Here is a 15,555-nt window from a genome sequence, read left to right on the forward strand (position 1 = left end):
TAAGATTTCCCAATAACTTTCTCAGTATCAATGAGAAGTGCCATATGAATTGCAGATCTATTGTCCAGAGCTTGCAATGTTAATGTATTCACATACTTAAGCCCATGCCATTTATATGCAAGCAACTGTACGCAGGAGATGTGAGTGCAAATGTGACTTCCCTCATTGACTCACTGATGGCCTTAGAAGCCAGCTACATTAGTCATACCTCCGTTTATGACCACAGTTGGTTCATGGGAGCTGGTCACTCCTCGAGTTCATCGCTCTACAAGGCACGCTTCTGCGCATGCACGAAGTGCTGATAGAGCACTTCTGTGCATGCACGCACTGCACAGATCGCTTCTGCGCACCCGAGCACCACAGAACCTGCATGTAAACACTTCCGGGTCCGCGGTGGTTGGAAACCGAAGCGGTCACAAACGGAGGCGGTCGCAAACCAAGGTTTGACTGTGTAAAGAAATACTGACGTCATCCTGAGGCTTAGAAATAGGACTGGTGCAAATAATAGGATTGATTCCTCGGGCGTGTTATGGTCATCAAGCTCTCTAATAACTGTCATAAGCAAATTTCAAAACTAATTTTGAATCAAATTTGACATTTGACCAACAATTCCTTGATTGTCAGGGTCTGTTTATTTGAATGTAGCAGCTAAATCCAGAGGGGAAGCTGTACTGGCCTGTTACAACAAAAACAACTTCTAGTTAGGCAAGTAGTGTACTTAATTGGGAGAAAGCTCAGTTGACCTCACCGAGACTTACTTCCGTGTAGACATGTACAGTATTGTTTCATAAATGGCTCTTTGCTGATTCATACATCAAAACCAGAATGGCACACGAAGGTGACTTTTACCTGTAGCATATTCTTTTTGGAATTAAGGGTGTGATGGTTTCCTCAGGGCCTTCCATGGAGACTTCTTTACATTAGGTGCGTCTGTCACCTCTCAGCCTACTCTGCCCAGGCATGCTCCCTTCAAGTGTGAGGTTATGCATCTGCACTCTGGAGGCAGCAGCACAGTGCAGTAATGAACTTCTCATGTTCATAAGACACACCCTAGTCTCTTAAAGGGAAGAGCCATAGCACAGTGGCAGAGCATCTCCTTTGTACACAGAAGCTCCAGGTACAATCCCAGGTATCTCCAGGCAGGAGTAGGAGAGCGACCCTCATCTGAAACCCTGTGGAGCTGCTGTCAGTCACTGTAGATGGTGTTGATCAGGATCTGAATTTCTTAAAAGACGGCTAAGTAATGGTTCAAATAACATTCATTCTACGCCTTCCTTGTTCCCTAATGAGCCCGAAATGACAGCCAAAAGGGTGTTGCCAGTTTTCTTAAATAAAGGATTTGCATAAGCACAAGTTCTTTGAGCACTCACAGCTCAATATGAGTGGATCGTAGTCACCGAAAGTCATTCTCCTTGAGAAAACGAGAGTATGAAAGCTCAGTCTGTGGTGGATGTTTCTGAACATACAAATCATCACTTGCCATTATAGCACTTGAGGAGGGAAGAAGCCAGCATGCCCTCTTTTAAAGACAGCTCACCTGCCCATCAGCTATCTTTAGCCCCTCATAGCTCCAGCAATTCTACTCCTCCGTTTTTTTTTCTCTCTTTCACTCAACTATAATAATGCTGCTAGATTCAGAGACTGCACTCCATACACAAGTATAGCAGGGCAAGACACCCTGGAATGGGCTTGGAAGCCTGCATCCAGCAGCAGTGTAGTATCACGTGTCTTGTACCACAAGTCTGTGCAAGTGGTTCTGTGTCTGAGCAATTTAAGGGACATGTGCTGAACATTCAGTTACTCCCAGGGTTTAGGCACATGCTCTTGTACGCTGCACTGTTTCCTCCAAATCAACATGGTGCCCTCCAGATCTTATTGGACACCAGCTCCCATTGGAGGACCTCAGGTTCTCCACCCCTGATTTAGAAGGCAGTGAACCTGCTGAGATGCAGACTGCTTGACACTGCTTTGCTTAACACAACGTGGATGCACCTACAATGGCTTCTTATGAGAGCATTTCCCATGCCCTGCACTGTTCATTCAGCATGCAAGGTGGACTCTGAGATACCTGTTGATCTCATAGATCTCTGCTTAATTTTGGTCACAGCCCATGTGGTGTAGCGGGAAGCGTTAATAAACTAGGGCCTGGGAGAAAAAGAGTACAATGGCACGTTCTCGAGGAAGCTCAGTGGATGACTTTGTGCTTTTAGAAGCACTTTGTCTTTTAGAAGCAATTGGAAGCCTCAGAAGATGTCTCAAGTCCTGCAAAAGAAGAATCAGTAATTGACCTTTCTTAATGTGGTTAAACCACTGAGCCTAGGGCTTGCTGATCAGAAGGTCAGCGGTTCGAATCCCTGTGACGGGGTGAGCTCCCGTTGCTTGGTCCCAGCTCCTGCCAACCTAGCAGTTCGAAAGCACGTCAAAATGCAAGTCGATAAATAGGAACCGCTACAGCGGGAAGGTAAACGGCGTTTCCATGTGCTGCTCTGGTTTGCCAGAAGCGGCTTTGTCATGCTGGCCACATGACCTGGAAGCTATACGCCGGCTCCCTCGGCCAATAATGCGAGATGAGCGCGCAACCCCAGAGTCGGTCACGACTGGACCTAATGGTCAGGGGTCCCTTTACCTTTTTAATGTCTGTTCTGGGCATTTGACTAATCTGTTTGAAGCACATCTTTTCCCAGAGTCTTAACAGAATTATGGTTGAGCTAAGCCACTTGACTTTCACTTTTTGTGGCTTCCATTGCTGCTGGGTTAACTCTATCCATTGATTAATTCTCAGGCCCCCTTACCTGTTGATGGATTGAAAAAACTCACAACCAGTGATTGCACAGCACACTTTAACCTAAGTGGGGCCATCTGGGGTCACCTGCCTTCCTCCTAGTTGGCCACTCCTCAAAAACCCTGCTCTGGATCCATTGGTATATAACTACTGTCCAGTTGCAAATATCCCCTTTCTAGGGAAGGTAACAGAGATGGTGATAGCAGGGCAGCTGCAAGCATTCATGGATGATACTTATTATTCGAACCCATTCCAGTCTGGGTTCAGACATGGTTGTGAGATTGAATTGGCCTTTGTTGTTCTGCTGGATGACCTTTGTTACGAAAGGGACATGGGAAATTCAGCCTTGCTCCACCTCCTCAGGCTCTCTGCAGCTGCTTATACCATCAGCCATGGCAGGGCCACCAACTATAGGGGGTGGAAGGGGCTTCTGTCCCCTCAATATTGGTGGGCTGAGTCCCCTCCAATATTGAAGGGATTGCCATCCCCAGTCGCTGGGCAAGCTCTCGCACACCAGGCAGATGAAGATCGCCCTCCACAAGCCTCAACCCCTCGCAGGCTGAGTGGGGGCAGGATGCGTCACGTGACACTGCTCCCTCCATGTGGGAGGCAAGTTGACACCCCTGAACCACGGTATCTCTACTGACCTGGGTTAGCAGCATGAATTTGGGAGACATTTTTAGCAGTGGTTCCTATTCTACTTGCATGGTTGGATTCAGAGAGTAGTATTGTGCGGGGGAACAGATGCACTCTGAACCCTGGCCACTTTTGCTACAGGGTAGTATTTTGTTATTAGAGGTTTTGGAGCACTGCATGATTGTGGTGCTGATGACGCTCAGCTCTTTCCCCGTAATACCTAAATCAGGTGTGGCTACGAAAGCATCGTGCAAGACCAGTGTCTAGATCAGGCTTCCCCAAACTTCAGCCCTCCAGATGTTTTGGACTACAATTCCCACCATCCCTGACCACTGGTCCTGTTAGCTGGGGATCATGGGAGTTGTAGGCCAAAACATCTGGAGGGCTGCAGTTTGGGGGTGCCTGGTCTAGATGGATGAGGGCCATCAGATTGAGCTTGACTCATACGGCTCCAGGTTGTATACAAAGTTAGATCTACTCAGAGTAGAGCCGTTGAAATTAATGGGCATGGCTAACTTCAGTCCATTACATTTCAATGGATCTTCATTGAATAGGACTCAGCTGGATGCAATCTTTTCAGCATGATTCTGGTCTTTTTTGAATTCAGTAAATTGCCTTCCAGTCCCAGCTGGATTTCTAAATTGAATTAACTAGATGAAAGCCATAACACAGAAAATGATTTGGCATATTATTTGACAATCTTCTTTTGCCCTGAAAGGATCAAATGTCCTTACCGTGCCTTATTATTTTATTTAATGTATTATGCAGGTATTCTTCAGCAACTCTAAAATAATAGATGAGCCTCCCTCCTTCTGCTTTGTGCCAGGCAGCTTCTACCCTGCCTTTGCCACTTTAATCAATGACATGCCAAGGAATTAACACACAAAAGCCTTGCACAGAAATAAAATGATGTGCAGTCTGTCCATGTGTCAAATGAAAAAGAAAGATCCAGCTGCAGCGAAGGGATACACAGAATAAACCTGAATTGCCTGGAGGCTGCAGTCTCACCTGGCCGACAAAAACTTGTAAACCAATATAGGGCAGATCAAAGAGGTGTATGTCCAGTAACAGATGCCCACAGGCTTCAACTGAATCTTTAAACTTACCACCACCTCCTGCGGCAATGGGAGTCTCTCATGTTCATCTCATAATTCTTAGTAGCATCTATTGGTGTCATTTGCTGGAAGTAGGCTGTTCATATTACAAGCAGCCTGTTTGTGAGGATTGTTGCATGCCACTCTGGCAGGGATCGTTTGGAGACCAGTCGGACTACAAGTCAGTGGTATAGTGCGGGGGACACAGGGGTGGTTGCTCCAGGTGCAAAATTGTTAGGGGTACAGCATTTCAGCACCTGGTGCTACCTCAGTACAGCTGTCTGCTGGCAACCCACGCTACGCCACTGCTACAAGTCCCATTAGATCCCTCACCATTTGCCATGCTGGCTGGGGCTAAGGAGAGTTGGAGTACAACAACATCTGAAGGGTCATAGGTTCTCCATCACTGCTCCAAAGCAATTGCTTCCAAACTTTGGGCAGGATTCAACTCACGACTCCCATCAACCCAAACCCTGTGCAAGGATTTCCAATTGGGCAACAGGGGATTTCCCCCTCTCCTCATGCACTCCCAAAATTTGGCTCTTGCGGGTTCAAGAGGAATTAAAAATTAAAACACATAATTGAAAAAAATAATAAAATAATAATATGTTGTTTGATCCCAATAGGCTGGTGTCTCATGCTTGCTACCCATTATTCTGGAATCAACCTGACCCGGCTGCTTGTGGGGTTTCAAGCGTGGCTGATGGTGCTGGGAAAAGGCAAGCTACGTGGCCATGTCCAAATGCCTTTGAACCATCCAACCGCATTTATCAGTGTGGTTCTCCCTACAGAATCTCCTCACAGGTAAGTGCAGACAACAGGGACTCAGCTATACAGCTGCAAATAAAATGTTTTAAGTGTGTTTTACGTGCCATATACAATGTGACACTAGATGGCGATGGTGAGCCATGGAAAATACAATGTATTTTTTAAAACGCTCCCCCCCCTTTTTTTTTTTTAAAAAGCATTTTCAATGAGGTTTTTATATGGTTCCACCTAGGTGTCTGGTACATTTCTTGAACTACAGAATCAGGGCCGGCTCTAGGTAGAGTCCCGGTGCTGCGGGGGCAGGGGCGCCGGAGCGATCTCCACCCCTCAGCGCCAGGGCGCCCGACCTGCTCGAGACTGCCCTGTATGGAATGAACCATAAAGTTAAAAACAGATACATGATAATAAAATGCATTAGTGTTTTACATATATAATTTATTTCAAAACTTTACAGCACTGTATAAAAGTTTGTTATTATATAATCACTGTGAAAGTAAACTTTGTGTCCCCTGAGAGGAATCATTCGGGTAAATTTCCTTTTAAAAAAAACCCCAATGAAATTCTAGAGATAAAATCTTTAGTTTGAAACAACAGTTGGGGCACTTACAAATTCGCTAATGCACCAATAAGCATGGAAATTGAAAAAGCATTAAGTGGCAGCTAGTCATTCACATTTGCCTGTGGAGCTGGAAGATCAGACCATATCTTGCAATAGTTAAATTTAGCCTGTTGTAAAAACTTTATATCCAACTCATTCTGAAATGTTAAATGTGGGGAAATGTATGCAAAAATAGTATATGTCTCTTCCTTCCACTTTTAGGAGACAGACATAATGAAAGAAATTAAGGAGAACGGGCCGGTGCAAGGTAAAGGGAAAAAAATGCTCTTGATTGCAAAACCTAAACCAAATTATTGCATCCTGTCCACACATAAAAGCAAGCACTGTGTAAGGTCCTTTGTGCCAACACCACATGTCACATCAGGCATCAAACAGATGTGTGTATCACCGATAGTGCTGCTTACCTCTGTTTAGAGGGAGGGCTCTTATAACAGTACTATAATGGCAATTTCTTCCCTGCACATGTTGTCTTCCTTCCCCTGGTACTTAGGAACATAGAAAGGTGTCTCAGACAGTCAGGTCATTGGTCCGTTGAACTTATTGTCTACACTGATTGGCAGCTGTCAACCAAGATTTCAGAAAAGGCATCTTTCTTGACCCTATCTGGAGATGCTAGGAATGGGGAAATGAAAGAAGCTACAGGAAACACTAGGAATGGGAAGACAGAACTGCTTTGCCTCCACTTACACCAATGTTTTACACTTACCTTTTTTGCTTATGTTTCATACTTTGGAGGTGAGCAGGCTTCCTTGTGAAGCTAGGACCTGTCAGCGATGAGCCATAGGTAAAATTGGAAGAATAAAGAAAATGAATATTGACTTTGCTTACTGGTTCCTGTTTTAAATCCAGCTCTCATGCACATGTATCGTGATTTCTTCCTTTACAAGAGCGGGATCTATAAGCACATTCAGAGGACAGGTGGGCAGCCACAACATGAGAATCACAGGAGAACCCATTCTGTCAAGATTGTTGGGTAAGTGATGTCTGAAAGCTTAGCAGCATGGATCCCTGCTGAATCTCTGCCAGAAGAGTATCCTGCAGCATGGGACCATGGACACTAAATGGCAGACTTATAGTTGGAGTCATTTTGGCTTCTGAAGTACAGGGGTGGGGAATATAATATACACACCTTGCTTTGCTTCCCCTTCCGCTTCAGAGCTATAGCCCATAAAGTGGACACAGTGGCTGGGCATAGACCTATGCCACATACACACCATATATTTAAAGCACTCTTATACTACTTATTTTTAAAATTAGTTTTTACTCTTACACTACTTTAATAGCCATGACTTTCCCCTCCCCCCCCAAATCATGGGAATTGTAGTTTTTAAGAGTACTAGGTATTGTAGCTCTGTGAGGGGTTTCCTAACTACTCTCAGCATCCTTAACATGCTACGCTATGGTTCCTAGCATTCTTTGGGGGAAGCCACAACTGTTCAAGTGCTTTAAGAGAGCTTCAAATGTATGGTGCGGTTATGATTTTTCAACATCTCCTTTCCATTGTTTTGCACAACAACTTCTATTGCCCTGGTTGATGGACTGGTCTTAGGACTTTGAGAGTCTTTCAATGAATAAATAAGATGTATAAAACTCTGCTTTAAAAGTAATTGCTTCTCGCCATTATTGATATGCGTTTGAAGTGGAGGTTTACGGATCATTGAATGGATCGTTAATGCTACAAGCCTACAATTAAAATACATTTCCAGTGCCCTTAAGTTTCTTCACACTTGCACTTTAATAGAGTGATGTTTCATGATCTTATGTATGAGTGGGAATCAGCCTCCCAAGAAATTGTCTTCTCTGTCTTTTTTAGCTGCCAGAAGGCCAAGAGAGGCTTTGTGCTGCTACAGCAGCTAAAACAGCATCTTCTGTGAGGGCAAGCACTCCACAGCCATGCTTTGCCCTCCCTGGTAGCTTTTATTCATAAAACTTTATTTCTGGTGCCAACTTGTTCCAGCACTAGGGGGAGTTATCCTGATACATCTTGGGATAATATTGTTGGAGGCCAGGCCACTCCCGTCAACCTCCATCCCTTCTGAAGTCCACAGTGGTTTGTGATGGAGTTGCATAGATGCTGCGTGGATGTGGGTGCAAAGTTGCTGTTGTTGTTTAGTCGTTTAGTCGTGTCCGACTCTTCGTGACCCCATGGACCATAGCACGCCAGGCACTCCTGTCTTGCACTGCCTCCCGTAGTTTGGTCAAACTCATGTTCGTAGCTTCGAGAACACTGTCCAACCATCTCGTCCTCTGTCGTCCCCTTCTCCTTGTGCCCTCAATCTTTCCCAACATCAGGGTCTTTTCCAAGGATTCTTCTCTTCTCATGAGGTGGCCAAAGTATTGGAGCCTCAGCTTCACGATCTGTCCTTCCAGGGAGCACTCAGGGCTGATTTCCTTAGTTGCTAGTGTTTTACATAACTGAGCAAGCATCTAAGTTGCTAGTGTTTTACATAACTGAGCAAGCATCTAAGTCTGGCCCTTAGTGAAACTAGATTTTCTAAAGGGGGGGGTCATCACAAACTGGTTGCTATGGACATTGTAGTCAGGAAAATCAGGAAACCAAGCTTTGCTGAAAGTATGGAGTCTGGAACCCTTCATGCAACCAATTTCAAGAGGGATTCGTCTGGCCAATGACAGCAGAAGATCCCATGGTATCTGCATAGCTGGTTATTGAATCCTTTGTTCCCCTAGAAGTCGCTCCTTTAGTTAGAGGTTTGTGATAATCCATTCTGTAATCAGTATCTGTAAAGGTCTGTAGTCCCAATTCTGCTAATTTGATCCCGAGCCAATGAATCTTTGGAACTGAAATTGACATGCAGAGGGCAGAAACTCAGGGGAAATGTCTTCACATTTACTTACTCTCATTCTGTTTAGCTTTAGTTCAGTGAGCTGGCAACTTCCCCACAGAAGAAAGCCCATTAAAGAAAATAAGAAGCTATTTCACTGACAAGAAGTCTAAGCTCTAACATTGCCTGCAATTTCCATGCTGCCGACACTGAAAACACACTTCTCATCAGCACAGCAATGAGCAATATACATTATATACTTTCAAATTCACTCTTCTGTTATGATTTATATTGATTGCTCACCATTTTAAAAAGCACATCAAAGGGTGTATACAGACACACACACACACAGCAGTAAAGTGCCTTCTCTGCCTTGTGGAGACACATTTTTTGGCCAGAGTTCACACACTGTAGTCTTCATATTGTTGGCTTTGGTGTTTTTAAAGCTTCTTTTGTTATAATTTTGCAATGCATTCTGAAGTACCTGTGGAAACTGAGAGTGCCTTCTCTTGGGTTGGCAGTCTTCTGGGCAACTTTTCTTTAAAAGAAGTGTCAGTGGGTGTTGAAAGGGGAGGGAGCAAAGAAAATAATGTGTGCCAGACACACCTTCTGTGTGTACAGATGACAGTGATTCAACAGCTTCTCATGCTGCCTGCATAGCGTGCAGGTTTAGACAGTTGCAAAATGATGTCTGCATAAGTGTTTTTAGAAAACACCAAACTGCAGTGCTTCAAAGCATGCACGCAAAGGGGTGCACAGTCAAAAGCTCCTCCTTTGATGTTTATTTCATCACCCCCACCCTGATGTATGGTGTGTGTGTGTGTGTGTGTGTGTGTGGAGAAAAAATATATAGCATGTCTGATGAATGCCATCTCTTTGGATAGGTGGGGTGCACTGCCAGATGCAGAGGGACAAAGGCAGAAATTCTGGGTAAGTGTACTTGGGCAGTAAGATAGAGCAAAGACAGAGGACCCCAACCAGAGAAAGTTGTTAAGTCCCATTGAAAATGAATGGGTCAACTTGCAAATTAACTAACCACCCCTTTCAGTGGAACTTACTCAAGCATGACAATCTTTCTCTAGATTGGGGTCAAATTATCTAAATTTGTCTTTCCCTCCTCCCATTTTACTGTTTCATATTCATTGGTTGCATCAAGTCTATGTGATCTTCCATGGCTACCAAAACCGGGGGCTCACATTGCGGTTGGGTTGCCAATAATGCCAGTTGTTCCTAGCAAAATGTCGTGGTTTTCCTTCTGCTTTCTCACCTTATATTAGTATAGGAATGTTTGCTGGCAGAATGAGTGAAAGTTCTGCCGACTGTTTCCAGTGACTATCGATGGCTGCTAGTCATGAAGCCTAAGTTCTGCCTCTACAGCTGGAGGCACAAATGTATCTGAATACCAATTCCTGGAAACCACAAGAAGGGAGAGAATTCTTGTGCTCTAATCTCACAGGCATCTGGTGGACCACTGTGAGAACAGGATGCCAGACTAGATGGGCCACTGGCCTGATTCTGGTTGGAGATATGGCAAACTAAGAGATCAACTGCTTTAACCTTCTCATACCGCAAATATGCATGCCAACCATATCTATTTTCATGACCTTCAAGGTATAAAAACAGTTTATGCTGGCTAAGCGAATTGATATTATTTTTATCCCGAGCCAAGGAATGGGTAGCTTTGGAATTTTTAAAATAATATCAATTCCCTTAGCCATCATAAACAGGATGCCTCATAATACCTTTCTCAAAAAGCAACAGGATAGGTGCAGGATAGATATGGCTAACATTGTAAGCGAACTGCTTCCCAAACCAGCTGTGGGAGTGCACTGGATGCAGTGTGTACACATCCTTAGACTACCATGTGTCAAAGAGAGTTCAGTGTGTGTGTGTGTGTGTGTGTGTGTGTGTGTGTGTGTTGGAGGTTAGCCAGGAAAGACTGCAAGTTGGATTGGATGGAGAGAAGCTGCTTAAGCCCCCCCCCCAGCCATTCCCCAGCTCAAAATAACCCTTGACAGCCCCATTGGACAGTGGACTAGAAACCACCCAGAGCAGGGAGTATTAGGTTACAAGAAGGAGATACTAAACAAGTTCAGCTCATGTCTTTTATAGCTTTTAGTCTACTCTTGTAATGTCTTGGTGCCGTCAGGGTACTCTAATGGGCTAGATAAACTACTAGTTTCACTCCATATAAAGTACAGTAGTTCTTTACAAGGTATGGGGGCAAGTGGCAGCCCTTTTGGAAGAGGACAGTACTATTATTGCCACTGGGTATATGACTCCTTTTCTCCTTTCACTGCATTCCTGCTTCACTACGATCTGGGCATTCACAGTAATAAAAAGTTATCTCTTTCCCCCTCCTGTAGATTGCTGCAAATTCCTGGGGGAGCTCCTGGGGAGAAAATGGCTATTTCAGGATTCTACGTGGAGAAAACGAATGTGATATTGAAAAGCTGATTATAGCTACTAAGTGTCACCTTTAGTTGGTTTTCATTTATATCATTATTACACTCCAAAAGCTTTTTATATACCCAGAATGTACCATCTATAATGTCTTTCTGCATCCTTATGTTTTCTTTGTGTGGCTGTTTTACCTTCACTTAAACGTACTGCATTTCTGTGTGAATTAAAACATGGCTGTACATCCAGCATGATCAAATTCTGTTACTTGCTTTGCTTCCAGCTCCAGGGATATTGGCAGCCCGTCTATCTTTTTCTTCATTCATGGCACAAATGAAAGGTAGCATATGTGTATAACAGCCAGTTCTCAGGACCTTCTCCTTCTGTAGCAGCTGTGTCATTACTCAATAGGTGCCAATAATGACTGTGATGCCACAGGCTGCGCTTGGCATATATATGCCAATATACTGTACCTGCTGCTTGTGTATATGGTACCCAATTAAGGCTGTAATCCTATGCACTCCTACCTGAAAATAAGGTAAAGGTAAAGGACACCATGACAGTTAAGTCCAGTCAAAGGCGACTCTGAGGTTGCATCGCTCATCTCGCTTTTCAGGCTGAGGGAGCCGGTGTTTGTCCGCAGACAGCCTTCCAGGTCATGTGGCCAGCGTGACTAAACAGCTTCTGGTGCAATGGGACACCATGACGAGTCAGTGCCAGAGCGCATGGAAATTCCGTTTAGCTTCCTGCCACAATGGTACCTATTTATCTTCTTGCACTGGTGTGCTTCTGAACCTCTAGGTTGGCAGAAGCTGGGACAGAGCAACGGGAGCTCACCACCATCGTGTGGATTCAAACTGCCAGCCTTCCAATCGGCAAGCCCAAGAGGCTCAGTGGTTTAAACAACAGTGCCACCCGCGTCCCTTACTGGAGAGTACGGTAAGTCTCATTGAACACAGTGGTTATTCATGAGTAGACATGTATATGATTGCACCAGGGTGCCAACTTGAATAAAATATTGTGGGGCTCAGGTAAGCCAACCCCCTCCCCTATAATCAATCATAAGATGCTGCACATGAATACCATTTGAATGCCAATGCTTGTCAACTTTTTGGTGGGGCCTGGCCCCCTCAAATATTTTACGTGGGGGTCCAAGGGACTGTGGCTCCTAGGAATTGGCTCCTATGGATTCCACTGTAAATCCCATAGATTTCAATGAGATGAGAAAATCAAACATGTCTATTTTTTTTCTCCTGAATTGTGACCAGTGGCTCCCATCCATCTCTTGAAAGCAACTGGTTGTAAGGAGTGGTGGTTCTGGATACATCTACATAAAAAAATTCAGCCAGTCTGCTCTTTCTGGCCCAATGAGCATCCCAATGCAAATGTAGCCGTGATTCTAAATCCTCTATGCTTGCAGAAGACTACTTTGCATGGCCTTCTCTTGGATAGGTTTCATCAAGCTTTGTTGTCTTCAAATGATTCCACTCTCTGTTCTCCATATGCCATCTTAGCAGCACATGCCTATAGGGGCTTGCACAGAAGTAAGTCCTGTTGCGTTCAATAACACTTACCCCCAAATGAGTGTGCTCACTATTGTCACCTAATTCTCTGGGTCTGCAAAAGAATCTACAATGTTCCAATAGCATCTTGCCAAAATGGGATTGATAACTACAGATGCTTTTATGCAAGGACTAATCTGTTTGCATTACATGTCTCTGGGTGAGAGCGATTATTTTCTTGAAGTAGACATGCTGGAAAACAGGTGTGTTTTCACACACACAAATGAACACACTGATCATCAGGCCTTGCAACACATACAGTTAACAGCTACAAAATTGCAGTATAGTCATATAATTATTACCTTAAATTGGGAACAAAAACCCTCTATTATCTTACTTCCAGAAGTACTGTTTAAATTCCAAGCCAGTAAGGGACTTCCGGTCTGGCGCCATCACCGCTCGGCGCGGGATCCTCGAGCTCCGAGGTCCCTAGCGCTGCTGAGGAAGGGGAGAGCTGCGTGGGCGACACGGCTACCCAGAAAAATCCCAGATTTGGCTTTCTGGGAACGTGAAGATCCGGCAGTGCTTAGCAAAGTCCCGGTTGTTGCCCGGTAAGCTCTTTTTCAGAGCGCTGAGAGCAGACAGACCAGGACGGAGCCTTGGATTCATTCGCTACCTCAGCGGCATGAAGCCCCAAGCAGGCAGTTTTTTGGAGCGTCAGATACCTCAAAAACATGAATTGGGCCGTGAGTACAATTTTGGAATTTGAAAAAGATTGGATTTGGCCAGGAAAGGGGAGTAAAAAATTGGGAACGGAGGTCGCTCCCCCCCCCCCTGTAACGAAAGAACCAGGAAACAGCAAACTTGCCTTTAGCGCAAAAAATATTTTAAAACAACGATAACCCCCTTTAAGTGGACTTTAAAGCTCTTCCCTTGGCAGCAGAACCAAGGGAAAGAGAACTGAACAGTTACTGTGGTTCTGCAAACAACGAAGGGAGACGGAAAAACCTCCCTGTAACTCGGGAACGGCTTCCGGGAAGCCGCGACCAACCGCCATTAAGGTGCAACAAAGTGGCAGCAGGAAAGATACTTTTATTCGTTTGCACTGTTTAAATCTTTGATCTGAATGTGGAACTAAATTGCAAATTTGGAAGGATGTGGAGGAATTAATCTGAACAATTTGAACAACTCTAAAACAAGAGCAAGGAACAGTTCAGACTTTGTCCTAGATTTTACATAGAAACGAAAAAAGAAATACCACCATCTTGAGAACAGGAACCCATGCCAGGCTTGTAACATGATACGACAAAGGATTCAGCTAGGCAAAACACAGAGCCAAAATCGTGAGGAGAACTGGATACAGCGGTTGCTGGAATTGGCTCAAGAAATATTACGTGATCTCCGCAAGGACAAAGAACCCAACTTAGAGGAAGAATATTTTCCACCACCAGAGGAAACTTCGATGCCACAAGCAAAAGACACGGGAACTAACTCTACAATATTAGATCAAACGCAGGAGGAGCGAAAGAACTGGAACCTGTGGCAACCAGTGAGAGAGGGAACACAGGACACAGATTTAAACCAACAAGCTCTGGAAGACGAGATTTGGGAACAGGTTCTCCTAGTGAGAGGGGGAGAGCCTGCCCCAACCAGAGATTATGATGCTTGGGCAAAGGAACAAGAAGGGGTATGGAGAGGTGCTTTCCTAGTGGGAGTAGGAGAGCGCGATCCATGCAGTGTGCAAGTTGTGGGACTGGAAATTGTAAAAAATGGAAACTGGCATGGGGAATGTGCTAAAGAAGATATACAACAGAAACAGAATGGGAGGGTGGGAAAACAGCAGGGATTGGAGTGGACAAGAGTTGGTGTAGGATGAAAGACTTAGGGATTTTGTAATTGATGGATGGATTAAAAAGGTCTGAACTGGATTGTTTTAAGGGACTGGTCGGGACTCGTAGGGAAATGTTTTCCGGGGAAGGGAGGGGGAACCTAGAGGGGATGGTCATTTATTTTAATTCTTTAGAGTATTAGAAATGCAATATAGTGGGGTACTTTTGGGGGGAATTTAGAGGCTAAAAGGGATTAACTAGAGTACGATATGTGCACGTATGATTTTTTTCTCTCTTGTATTGAGCATTACATTATCTAAGATATGGATTGGTAATAGTAGATGAGGTCTGTTTTTTTTCTTTTTTGCATATTATGAAATCTGTCTGAATGGGGAGTAGAGTAGATTCAGGAAGGGGAGGGCGGGGAAGTCGGGAAGTGATTACCAAGTAAGAAGATTGATGTAAGAATTTTTGTTTTTGCTTTTTTGTCTTTTTGTATTTGGTGTTTCTCTTTTTTCTTTTCTTCTTCTTTTTTCTTCTTTTTTGTGCTTTGTACTTTTTTGTGTTATGTATTTTTGTATGTCTTAGTTGTTTGGAAAATCTTTAATAAAGATGAATTAAATAAATAAATAAATTCCAAGCCAGTAAGAAGAAAGTGTCCAGTCAATTCCAGGGTGCAAAATCCTTGCCACACTTTTGTGGCTGCAAGCCTATTCAAATGACTTACTAGGTCATCAGAAGCAGGTGCATAAGAGGCCGCCGAATTTCCTGTGGGCCTGGAAAGGAGCCTGCGTCTCTTAGGTTAGCCAAACCTAGTGGGGTGGATTTTGACCTTAATCTTTCAATCTCTTGAGGAGTGGCCATAATGGCCAAACTTCTGGTTTGTTTTCTTTCTTTGCACATAATGGCATCATAATTTTTATAAGAACCACTTGCAGATGCTGATTCAGTGTGATAATAACTAGAGTTGTTATTGTGCATGCCAATGGCACAGTTATAATAAACAGTGGAGAATGATAGGTTTAGAAAGAACCTTGTATTTTGTATCAGGGATTTCTGATCCCAGCTCATTTTCCTAACTATTACACACTATCTCTCAAAACAGCCTTTCCCTTCGAAACAAACAGATAAGGAGCAACAAC

At 44.1% G+C, this 15,555-nt stretch overlaps 1 protein-coding gene across 3 annotated transcripts in view; it reads left to right on the forward strand.

Annotated features, from left to right (window-relative positions):
- TINAG (tubulointerstitial nephritis antigen) overlaps positions 1–11,345 on the forward strand; it is a 30,544-nt gene extending 19,199 nt beyond the window's left edge. For 2 of the 3 annotated variants that reach the window (XM_088665765.1, XM_088665764.1), the window contains exons 7-11: positions 5,139–5,316; positions 6,101–6,146; positions 6,749–6,872; positions 9,567–9,612; positions 11,049–11,342. In XM_088665765.1, the coding sequence (XP_088521891.1) occupies positions 5,139–5,316; positions 6,101–6,146; positions 6,749–6,872; positions 9,567–9,612; positions 11,049–11,165 (511 nt within the window). In that variant the 3' untranslated portion in view covers positions 11,166–11,342. Of the gene's footprint in view, positions 1–5,138; positions 5,317–6,100; positions 6,147–6,748; positions 6,873–9,566; positions 9,613–11,048 lie in introns of all 3 variants that reach the window. The other variant, XM_088665766.1, reaches the window with a different exon arrangement.
- Positions 11,346–15,555: the final 4,210 nt, after the last annotated feature.

This window comes from Zootoca vivipara, chromosome 3 (genome assembly GCF_965207765.1).
Source record: "Zootoca vivipara chromosome 3, rZooViv2.hap1.1, whole genome shotgun sequence".
In the NCBI taxonomy this organism is placed as follows: Eukaryota; Metazoa; Chordata; class Lepidosauria; order Squamata; family Lacertidae; genus Zootoca; species Zootoca vivipara.